The 12,500-nt window shown below is 39.9% G+C and overlaps 1 protein-coding gene across 1 annotated transcript; it reads left to right on the top strand.

The window, feature by feature from the left end:
• Positions 1-2,189: 2,189 nt before the first annotated feature.
• LOC109138415 (uncharacterized) lies at positions 2,190-4,061 on the top strand. Its single transcript, XM_019258442.2, has 6 exons — positions 2,190-2,238; positions 2,354-2,686; positions 2,813-3,169; positions 3,282-3,392; positions 3,562-3,617; positions 3,715-4,061. Exons 1-6 carry the CDS (start codon positions 2,190-2,192, stop codon positions 3,835-3,837), a joined length of 1,029 nt encoding a protein of 342 aa, XP_019113987.2. The 3' UTR covers positions 3,838-4,061.
• The last annotated feature ends 8,439 nt before the right edge of the window (positions 4,062-12,500 follow it).

Below are 12,500 nucleotides of genomic sequence, written 5' to 3'. Positions count from 1 at the left end.
TATAGATCTGTTTTCTCACCTGTTAGTGTTGCTTTTGTTTTCATTTTCCCAGCTGTCTGATGAGTATACTATTATCACAAATGCTAAGAAATTATATTGATCTTTATCATTTATTATTTTATTATTATTGATCTTATGTACCAATAAGAAAATACACTGTATGAAAAAATGTGAGGGGATATTGATCTAAATTAATAAACCCCTTTGTTTTTATGATACTAAAAACTTGTAAAGTCTTTCTGCATGTCTCATGTGAGAACAAGCAAAGCTACATACAACAAGCTACACTCAGACAAAGGCTCTGGTGGGCCGTTTCTCAGCCCTTTGACCAACAATCAAGGCTGTTTACTCAGAACAGACCTGACTATGAGCTTCAACAGGATATGTAGTGAGGGAGGAGCTACAACAGGTTTCAGCCAAAGGCATCAACATGCATCTATAAAATATATAATCCACATATTAGATTGTGTTTTGTTTTAACTTTAAAATTGCTTTATTGATCAATTCCCCACAGGCTGCCAGTCCAATCAATAAATGTGACTTTAGCAAGACTGTCAAACCTATAAAATGACACCAACTTCATTTAGAGAGTGAGATGAAAAATGGTCAGGACATACAATGGTCGACTAGGTGAGTATGTCCAACTATACTATACCCTTTATTTAGACCTGTAGATGTTCTGACACCAATAATATAAAAGGAATCAGTGTGCTGTCATGTTTGTCCACTTGCCTATTAAACAAAAGAAAAGTTGTGACAGTAGTCAAGTGCAGCTTCTAAAACAGAGAGTGAGAAAAGGTAGAAAAGCGTTGTTAGATTCACACTTTAGTTTGAAGACAGACCACATCAGTGCTGGAGTTTCCATGCATCATTTGTTTGTCAGTGGTGACTGTGAGTGTCTTTATTGCTGTGTGTTTGTGAGTATACTTGAAAGTATATGATTTTACACTTGTTACTTTTCTTGTGTCAGATCAACTTGTTCTGACTTGTGATCAAAAATATGTTGACCCTGATGAAGGCCACAAACCACAACACATTGATCGAACACACAATATGACAGCTTTGGCCCTCTGGATAGATGACAGATGTATTTTCATTCTCCGTACACCTTTTAGTTTGTGGTGTTGTACTGGACTACATTATATTGTCAGGTGTTCCTGTCCCTGTTATTGTGAGGGTGTCCGGCACTGTACATACAGTACATGTATGTACATACATGTGAATCACCTTGTTGTTATTTTATTTGTGGTTTTCTCACAGGTTCACATGGTTCACCCCCTCAGATAAAAATATGCAGGTCAGAAACTCTGAACGCCTCCAGTTGAATGTGTTCCTGTGATACTGTGAGAGAGTCGCTCTGCTGCTGCCTTTCACAGCTCTCTGAAGAGAAGTGAAGTGAGTGTACAGGATGGATGGTTTACCAGTCCTCCTCAACTCTGTACACTGCACTCTTCCTGCTGATATGACTGACAGGCAGAGTGGGCGGGTCATCAGTGATGATGTGTAGCATCGGAAATGGTGGGCGCACATCATTTAAGGTCACTGTGGCAAATGGCTGAAAACATCTTTTTTTGAAGACGATAAAAATACAAATCAGATAGATCGATTAATTCCTCTTTAACTCGCTGCTACAGACACATGTAGGATTTTTTCTACAGGCATCTCCCAACAGTATGTAAAGTCATCAATAGCTCACCTGGAAGATGGCAATATGCCGTCATACAGCACATTTCACATTTTGTTTTGTTGTTTATATTTATTGGGGTTGTAGCCTGATATCAAGAAATCCTACAATCCCAATAATTATGAATGACAACAAAACACTAAAGAATTTTAGAACATAACTGTGCTGTATTAAGGCACATTGTCTTCTCTTGATACATGAGCCCCAAGAGGTCATAGGGTCATAAGGTGTTCCTTATCAGCTGAACACACACAAGATCAAATAAATCACAAAGTCAGTGTCAGTTAGAGAAACCCAAAATGAAACTTGGCATTGATGTTGTTTCATGTCTTTAGGTTGGAAAGATTGTGATATTATTTCCTCTGTGGTAGTGCGGTGAGATGCCTACATGACAATGGACCAATCAGATTGCTCTAAACTTGTTCCCTCCCACTTGATATGATTACATTAAAGTGAATCATCTTCTATTAGGATCTAATTTTACTGTAGTCTCAAGTGGAATAACATGAAAATGCTGACCGTGTTTTATTTACTGCTGATCCTCACAGTGGGGCGTAAGTCAACTTTTGTCTTATAAATATATTTTCATATTCTCGCATCATTTGAGCACAGGGCAGATATGAATCTATCTCTGTTGTTGATCACTGCTGTATTTCATTTTGTCTTTAGGTTGCTCAGATGATATGAACTTTGACATGAAGACTGTTGGTGTTGGAGATGATGTGAATTTGACATGTGCACGACAGACATCAAAACTGATCACAGAAACTTTGTTTTGGATCAGACTAGTTTCTGGAAACATGCCTGAATTCTTGGGAGGAACACATTCCTTTGATTATGAAGATGTCAACAAGACCCCTCGCATGACAACAAAACAAGAACCTGGAACATTTCTTCTGCAAATTCATGAGACAAAGCTCAGCGATACTGGACATTACTACTGTATAAAAATAAACCAACTAAAAATGACATTTTTGAATGCAACATTTCTAAGGATTAAAGGTAAAGACCATTACCTTTACATTTTCATCCAATTTGCATACATGTATGTGTAAAGAAAGTACATTTCCATTATATTTTTTATTATAATAAGTAAAGCATGTTGATTTTCATTTTTGTACTTCTCAGGACCAGAACCTGATATCACTGCCGTCTTTCAAGTCCCTCCATCTGATCCAGTCCGTCCAGGAGACTCAGTGACTCTGCAGTGTTCAGTCCTCTCTGACTCTGAGAATAAAACCTGTCCAAGAGAACACAGTGTGTACTGGTTCAGAGCCGGATCAGATGAGTCGTATCCCAGTTTAATTTACGCTCATGGAAACAGTGGTGATGAATGTGAGAGGAGTCCTCAGACTCACTCTCCACAGAAATGTGTCTACAGCTTCTCTAAGAACGTCAGCTCCTCTGATGCTGGGACTTATTACTGTGCTGTGGCCACATGTGGGGAGATATTATTTGGAAATGGAACAAAACTGGAGATTGAAGGTAACTGCAGAACATTTTAATACAAATCATTAATAATCATTCATTTAAAAACTGGAAGGATATCATCAAAATTATTACCTTTCATTATTTGCTCCTGTTCTTATTGTTTCAGCCATCAACAGGCAGGATCCAGTTCTGTTTCTGTTGTGTGCTGCTTTGGCTCTGAGTCTGATCATCATTGCCTTCCTGATTTACAACATCAAGAAAAAATCTAGTGGAAACTGTAAATATCTTATTCATTAATAATTTTTACAAAAGCTAACTTCACAGGATTTGCATCATTGTTTTTATAGCCCAAAATTCAATAAATCAAAATGCAGTACTGATTTGCATGAATCAAGTTCCAACATCTCTTAAGTTAAACCATGATCATTTGTATTTTTACAATACAGCTGCTGCTGTTCTTGAAACAAATGCTGCAACAGCTTGCGATCAGCAAAGTCAGCAGGTAAGATATACAAAGAAAAGATGACAATGGAAAAGCTGTTCGCACATGTGAACATTAACATTTGCCGTCTTTAATATTATTCCATATGTTTTCTCAGAGAGATGAAGACCATTTGGCTTATGCTGCACCGACCTTCACCAAGAGGAAAGCTGGCAAAGCAGAGAGAAGGAATGTGAAAACAGCAGAGGGAGAAACAATCTACTCTTTTGGGACAGATTAACATGGATTAATATAATTTTAATCCTGAACATTGTGGAAAATATTCTGCTTCACATAAATATTTGCATCTGATATTAGTAAGTAATAAGTAACATTTTATTTGGATGAACGTTAAAAAATACAATTTTTATAATTTCTACATAGTTTGTTTAATCTGTTTTCAATCAGTGTATGTCCATACCAATGTATATCCTGCTATTTTCTATGATGATGGAAAAATATCCATTAAATAGTTTTAAAAGCTTTCTGTAATTTTTGTGATTATTCTGTACAAAAAGCTTTAACCACTGTGCCTCAAAACTGTTCATCTGATGTTTATGTGCAGTGACAAAGAAAAAATAAAATAAAAAACTCCCATGTTAAATTAGAGGAAAAAATGTATTATACGATACCATAATAACAACTATATTAATAATACTGATACTATTGCTATTGTTTTCCACAGAGTATTTACAATTTTAGTTTTTGATGATTTGACACCAGATTTTATAAATTGGACTAATAGCATTATTCTAATTGTTTTCTTACAAATGTTCTATCAATATGGCAATAATATCAGTGTCAATTCTTTTGGCCCCGATAATCATGTAGTCAAACTCTGATATTGTGACAGCCATAAGACACACAGACACCACAAAAAGGTGAGTTCTTTAATAACTCATATAACACATGTTATCGATACACTGAGATGATTTGCTGTGGGAGGGAAGAAGAGATGAGAGTCGAGGGGTCAAGGGATTGAGGGATGAAGGGATGACAGGATTAGGGTAAAGGGGTGGAGGGGTAGGGAATGAGAGGAGAAAATGGGGTCATTGCTACAGTAGATGAAGGGGTTGGGAGATTGCGTCAGGATGACAGGATGAAACCTGGAGGGAGTCGAGTCTCTCTGTATCTCTATGCCTTAGAGCCCCAAGAGATAACTTCAGTAGAGAAGCACATGTGTATTTCAGATGTTGTTTGGATCATTTCTAATGTTGAAACGTGGGAGCTTCTGAGTGTAAGTCAGTAAAAGATTGTGGCTGAGAACGTTAGAAGGGAATTGGAGGCTGGTGCAAAGAGTTTGAATTTCTGGAGGGAGAAGCGAGAGAGAGAATCTGCAATTGTCTTTTTGTGACCTGGGATGTGTGATGCTTGAATGATAAATTGGGGTTGTGCTGAAACCAGGGTGAGCATCTGCATGAACTGCATGATGACGCAGTAGGACCATCCTTTACTAATGATTTTCACTGCAGTGCTGTTATCAGAGTGTATTGTGATGGTTTTCTTGGACCATTGGTGACCACAAAGAATGGCTGCTGTGATGTTGGGGTACATTTCATAAATAGTGGAGGAAGGAGAGAGGGATGAGAATTCGGATGGCCATTCAGCTGAGAACCACCTACCTCGGTAGTAGCCACTGAGGCCTGTGGAGCGGACTGCATTGGTGAAAAGCTGGATGTCTTCTGGGTTTGTGATGTAGTCGTCATAGAAAAAGGAGATACCATTTCAGGAAGAAAGGAAATGATGGTGCCATAGGTTTAGCTCCATCTTGCATGCTTCGATCAGCATGACATGGTCATGGAGATTTGGGGCAGACTTAGCTATCGAAAGGAGGTGTGAAAAGAAGGATCAACCCTGAGGGACCATGTGGATGGTGTAGTTGAGGTGACCTCACAGGGAGAGGAGTTGGCATTTGGTGCATCTGTGATCCAGGAGGAAGTTGGAAATGAGTAGGGAGGTACAGTGGATTTTCTCTGTGGGCGGGGAAGCTTAGAGTGAGCTGGAGTGGAGGGTGATGCTGAGAAATTCCAGGGATGTGCAGGGGAGCCCTCCGTTTAATTCAGGGAGAGAGGAATTTAGAGATTGCGGAAGGCTGAAGTCATGGTGATGAGACCATGTGACGGGGGGAAAGAAGGTGGTGTGATGATCAGGAAGTCGTCTAGAAGGTGGATGATGTGTGGTTGTTAATCAGGATCTAGCAAAGTGCTTCAGATAGAGCTGAACATTTTTGGGCTGCTCTTGAACCTGAAGGTCAGGTGGATGGTGAAATAATATGTGCCCTTCCATAGGACACCAAAAAGGTGCCAGTAGTCAGGGTGAAGAGGAAGAACTTTAAAGGCGCTGATGATGTCTGCCTTGGACAACTAAGCTCCTCAACCTGCCATCTCTCTCATCTGCACCATGAGAGAGTGTCAAACAACTGAATGCAACCGTGGTGGCTGCCAAGCAGGGATTACTAGGCACTTGGGAGTACAAGTAGACTTCGAGAGTCTGAGAAATTTAGTAAGTCGCTGTCTGAAGCGTGCATAACAGATGTTACCTTCTCGCTAACCAGGCCCACTAAGCCTTATATTCACTTTTAACACCCCTCCCATTTATCCTTGTTTAAATCAACATAATTTAAATAAGACCTTATAAGACCTTAAGCAGGCTGAATGATGCCTGGGTGCTCAAACGAGCTATCTGTAATGGCACCCAATGTCAGGCCGGGACTCAAAGGAGGACTCAGATGCAGAGTTAGGCAGAGAGCTGTTTTATTCAGATCTACAAATATCCTCGAATGAGTGAGGCTATGAAAAAAGGCCTAAACTAGGAGAAACAAAAAATCACTCCAAAGGAGGAAAAAACTCTAAACTACTCTATTTAAGGTTAACAAAATAAAAATCACTCTCAAGGAGGGAAAACAAAAGGCTATGAAAACATTAACTTAGGGTGCTCCAACGAGGCTGAAAAAACACAATGCTAAACACTAAGAAACAAAAAGGGCTAGGCTAAGAAACTACAACAAAAAATCACTCTTGCGAGGAAGAAAACAAAAGAACACTAGAGCTATAAAGCTATGGCTGTGGGCTATGAAATAAGGCTTTGGTGAACGCTACAGGAGTCGAAACACTTCGGCACAGGACAAAGGGAGACGCAGACAATATATACACAGGGTAATGGGGAACAGGTGGAAACAATCAGGGCGGGGAAGACAATCAGACCGGTGACACATGAGGAAGGGCAAGTGACCTGAAACGAGAGGGCAGGTAAATATCAAAATAAAACAGGAAATGACGAGACTGGACAAAAACCTAACTTAACCTCACCGCGGTGTGACACCCAACTGTTAATTAAAGTGGCCACACTGGTAATTATACATAACTATAACCTTAATATCGCTTGAACAGTTGAGTGATCTAAATAATAATAATAATAAGAAGAATAATCATAGAACTGTTAATTATAATGCACTTTACATTTGAATCAAATCTGCAAGTGGCTACAATCAGACGACACGCAAGGTATATAGTTCCACACAAAGACAAAAAAACTGCAAAATAATCACAACAGAAGAATCATGTCAATACGATATAGGATGTGGAAAAAACGGAACGTTTTAAGTTCTTTTTTAAAACTGTTCAGAGTCTGAGATGATGCTGAGATGGTCAGGGAGGGCGATGAGGAGTCAGGATCACAGTCTGGAGCGAGAACAAGGTGTGAATAGTTTTCACAGTCTGTAAGGTGAGATTTGGCCCGGAGCTTGGCCAAGATTTCTGACTGAGGTGTAGAGAGAGATCTTACCAAGGGTTTGATATGGGTCAAATCTACTAACGCCAAGATGGTTACTAGATTGAAAGAGGGGGATGTCATGACCAGACAGGGTGAGGCTGGTTATGGAAGATGCCTGGATCTGGTTAGGGGTGTCCACAATAATAGCCTCTGTTTTAGAACTGTTGAGGTTAAGGAAGTTGAGATTCATCCACGTCTTTATCTCCTCCAGACAGGCTGAGAGTAACGGCAGGACAGCTGATACCGATGGTGATGATGGGGAATTTGGGGAGGGGTGTGTGCCAGTTTTGATGTAGAGCTGTGTGTCGTCTGCATAACAGTGGAAGGAAATTCCATGGCGATCAATAACACGGCCGAGTGGGAGCATGTATAAATTAAAGAGGATAGGGCCCAGGACTGAGCCCTGAGGGACCCCACAGGTAATAGTGTGTGTCTGGGATTTTGCATTGCCAAAAGAGATGTATTCAGTTCTGTCAGTGAGGTAGGAGTGAAACCAGTTTAAAGCAGTGTCATTGAGTCCAATAGAGTGATGTAGCCGGTTGAGGAGTATAGTATGGTCCACAGTGTCAAATGCAGCAGACAGATCGAGGAAGACAAGGAGCGAAGGTGAGCCGGAGTCTGCTGCCATCAGGAGGTCATTTGTTACTCTAACCAAGGCTGTTTCTGTACTGTGCGCAGATCGGAAATCAGACTGGAATGTTGTTGTTATTAAGATGGTCCTGAAGATTTGCAGCAACTACTTTTTCAAGAACTGTGGAAAGGAATGGGAGATTTGAGATAGGTCTATAGTTGGCAAAATCTTCTGGGTCGAGTGTGGGTTTTTTCGAGACGTGGTCTAATTATGGCAGATTTAAGGGCAGCAGGGACAAATCCAGTCTGGAGGGAGAGGTTTATTAGTTTGGTTATCAGAGGGCTGATTGCAGAGAGGTTATCTTTAACCAAGGATGTTGGAAGGGGGTCCAGAGTGCAGGTGGAGGGTTTCATTCTCCGGATGATATTCTCAACCTCTGGGAGGCCGACATAAGGGAAGGAATTTAGGGGCTGGGAGATTACAATTTGTGGTTCAGTGGTCATGGCAGGTGGAGTGGAGGAACCGGAGAGGCCAGAGCGAATGGAGTTGATTTTATTTTTGAAAAAGACCATGAATTTGTTGCAGTATTCTTCATTTATTTCTGGCAGTAAGGGAGGCTGTGGATTGAGGAGATGGTTGACGGTTGAGAAAAGCTGCTTTGAGTGTCCATGGTTGTTATTAATAATTTTGGAAAAATGGAGAGAACGCGCCTCCCTAAGCGACTTGGAGTAGGCCTTCTGATGTTCCTGGAAAGCCAGCTTATGGATGGTGAGACCTGTGGCTTTGAAACGCCTCTCGAGTACCCGCCCAGCCGCCTTCATTTTGCGTAACTGGCTAGTATACCACGGGGCTGTGCGGGAGAAAGAAACTAGTCTGGTTTTTGTTGGTGCATGGTGGTCAAGGATGTTGCTCAGGATTTTATTGTAGAAGTCCACAGCGTCATTGGCTGTCGAAAAATTAACTGAGAGGAGATGCTGAAGGTCAAGGAACATGGATACAGGGTTAATGTTTTTCAGGTTTCTGAAACGGATTTGGTGTTGTGGCCTAGTGAGTGGTGACGGAGATGGCACCTCCATGTAGATGATTTTATGGTCAGAGACACCTAGGTCATAGGCAAGTGGTTTACTGAGGGGGATAGAATCAGTGATGACCAAATCAAGGGTGTGACCTTTAGTATGTGTAGGGACATCGACACGTTGGCTGAGATTAAAACAATCCAGTAGTTGTAGGAATTCAGCTGAAAGCAGAATTAGCAGAAACCATTAGGGCAGGTTTCGTTTAACACGGAAAAAGCTTCTGGTTTCTGCCAGGTTTCTGTGAGGCACATGAGGTCTAGGCATTTGGCATTTGATATAAAACATATTCACACCAAGTTGTCATCAATGCAAAAATTACCTATAGAGACCAAAACTGTTTTTTGTACCAAAAACAACATGGAGACTGACTTATTCTGTAGCCAGCCTTAAGTGGCCAGTCGAAGTGCATTTTTTGGATACTTCTGCACAGGTTTCACTTCACAGCCACAGAGCTTGCAGCTTGAGTGCCTCAGAGTAAAGCAGGAATGCTCCTAGTGGAAACCAAGCAAATAGCATGTGTTTTGGTAAGCATATTGAAAGTTGGACATAATAGAATACATGATTTTATGCTGTAAAGACCATGGGATCTGAAATTTGGTTTTCATTTGAGTTTAATTGGTACATTTTTGTCCCTAACAAGCTGTGCATCACTATTTTGATTGCATAGTATAGTAGTATAATAGTTTACTATTATCAACGTATTATAGGAGCTGAGGTTGAAAATCAAAAATTCAAAAAATTGGTGCTGCATGCATAAATGCAGTCAAAATGATCAACTGGTTCTACGAAACTCTGTTTATTTGCTTTCTCAGAAGAACTGCTAGGTACTGTTACCTTCCTTGTTAGCCTAGCTACAAACTTACAGTCCTTGGTCTTATGGTCACTATAGGTTTTGTGAAAATGGTCTAAATAAATATCTTTTGCTAGTTTTTACTCTGTTGTGTTCTAAATGCTTGTATTCCATTCATTTGATGGTGTTTCATATTCTAATTCAATATTCTGTTTTGCTTTACCTATGATCTGAGGCCGGTGCATTTTTTGCAACAGTTTGCAATAACAGTGCCATGCATATGCATGTTGCCTTTTCATTGTTGAGAAATTGTGAACATTTAGGAACTATAGCAAACTGAGACAATATGCCATAGTGCACAGCCCCTGCTATAGAGATAGTATTTTATGATGTAGACCCAATCTTTCTTAGGAGGCAGAGGAAATCATTCTTTAAACAATATATTGTGCAATATTAGCAGGTAACTAAAACAATAAACAATAAACTCCTCTGTCTTTCTGGTCTTAAAACACTCGTTAGGGTCTTCGGCAAGTCTATCATGACAACAAGCAAAGCCACATGCAACAAGCTATACTGACAGTCTATGACAGACTAACCACAGCCTATGAAGGCTTTCTCCACCCTTTGACCAACAATCAAGGCTGTTTACTCAGAACAGACCTGACTATGAGCTTCAACAGGATATGTAGTGAGGGAGGAGCTACAACAGGTTTCAGGCTAACTTTAGTTATTGCTGTTTAATGTGCTCATTCAAAGAACAAATAATGTCTGTAGATTATTTTAAAAGTTTAAACCAAAGATTGTGCAGTGATGAATTAAAATCAAACCAAAGTGATGCATTGGACCACAATTCTGCAAGTATGTAAAATCTATTTACAGATAATCAGGTAAAGTTCATTTAAGATCACAGTTCATCTCCTGATTTCCTGATTTAAGACCAGACCCTGACCAGTGAATGATTAGCACCTCCCCCTCTAACAGTAACTACCAATGAAAAGGAGCAACCTGCATAAAATATAAACAATAATGATATAGTGTGACTGGGTGTGTGTTCAAGCATCCTGTTTATCAACTCCTGCAATTTGTTGTAATATTAATAATAGAAATGAATATAATATACTATCATGTTTTTAAAACATACAGTACATAGCAGCAGTCAAGTGCAGCTTCCTGAGGCTAAAACAGAGAGTGAGAAAGAGAGAAGAGCGCTGTTTGATTCACACTTTAGTTTGAAGACCGACCACAACAATGCTGAAGTTTCCATGCATCATTTGTTTGTCAGTGGTGACTGTGTTTGTGAGTCAAAGTAAAAAGCAGGACATAAAGTATATGACAGTATTTACTGCAAAGCTTCTGTGTTAGATTACATTTCACAGTTGTTACTTTTCTTGTGTCCGATCAACTTGTTCTGACTTGTCGTCAAAAATACGTTGACCCTGATTAAGACCACAAACCACTACACATTAGTTGATTAAATGTTGTGACAGTTTTGGCCCTCTAGATAGATAACAGATGTATTTTCATTCTCTGTACACCTTTCAAGTCAGCGACTTTATGTAATAAACTCCTGCTTTGAGTTTGTGGTGTTGTACTGGACTACATTATATTGTCAGGTGTCCTGTCCCTGTTATTGTGAGGGTGTCTGGGACTCTACATACAGTACATGTATGTTAATCACCTTGTTGTTATTTTATTTGTGGTTTTCTCACAGGTTCACATTGTGATAAAAATATGCAGGTCAGAAACTCTAAACGTCTCCAGTTGAATGTGTTCCTGTGATACTGTGAGAGAGTCGCTCTGCTGCTGCCTTTCACAGCTCTCTGAAGAGAAGTGAAGTGAGTGTACAGGATGGATGGTTTACCAGCCCTCCTCAACTCTGTACGCTGCACTCTTCCTGCTGATATGACTGACAGGCAGAGTGGGCGGGTCATCAGTGATGATGTGGAGTGAAACAAAAAAAAAAAAAGCTTTGTTTAGGTGTACACAAATCAAACAGATCCATTACTTCCTCTTTAACTGACTGCTACAGACATTTTGCAGGATTTTCTCTTCACCCATATGTCAACATATTCTTTGATACAAGCTGCTCCTCTGCTGCTGTCTTTAACCAGCTCTCTAAAAACAAGTGAAGATTTTCTCTACCTCTGTGTAAGAATCCCTGTCCACTTCTCCAAATTATGCAACCCTTCTTCAAACAACTAGACTGGACTAATCTTTTAACAGCAACAATGGCAGTTTTGATACATAAATCCTACAGTTATTAAGTATAGAAAGTCTGGGGTAGAAATATCTGTCTGTACATCCGTGTAGCACACCTAGTAGAGTGAGCACCCCATGTGCAAAAAGCCAAGTGATGTTAGTTTCATTCAGGCCTGTGGTCTTTTGCCGTGTATTGTCCCCTCTCTTTCTGCTTTCCTGTCCTGTATAAAAAAATATGCAACTGACAAATATGTAAAGTAGCAGTAATTAATCCAGTTTTTTTAAAAATAACATGGACTGTTTTGCAGTATGTCATTTGCATCCAAAGCTGTTGGGCACCAGTTCAGGAAGTACAGTCAAGTTTAAATTCACAAACTTAAAACGTACTGTCACCAAAGAAAATGGCATTGGACGTTTGAAATGTGCACTATTGAACACAAGGTTTTGTTTGGCAAAATGCTTTTGAACATATCTGAACTGAATCAGTTGGTTTTAGT

This window comes from Larimichthys crocea, chromosome I (genome assembly GCF_000972845.2).
Source record: "Larimichthys crocea isolate SSNF chromosome I, L_crocea_2.0, whole genome shotgun sequence".
NCBI classification, from domain to species: domain Eukaryota; kingdom Metazoa; phylum Chordata; class Actinopteri; family Sciaenidae; genus Larimichthys; species Larimichthys crocea.
This window is presented reverse-complemented; position numbering and strand designations above follow the sequence as displayed.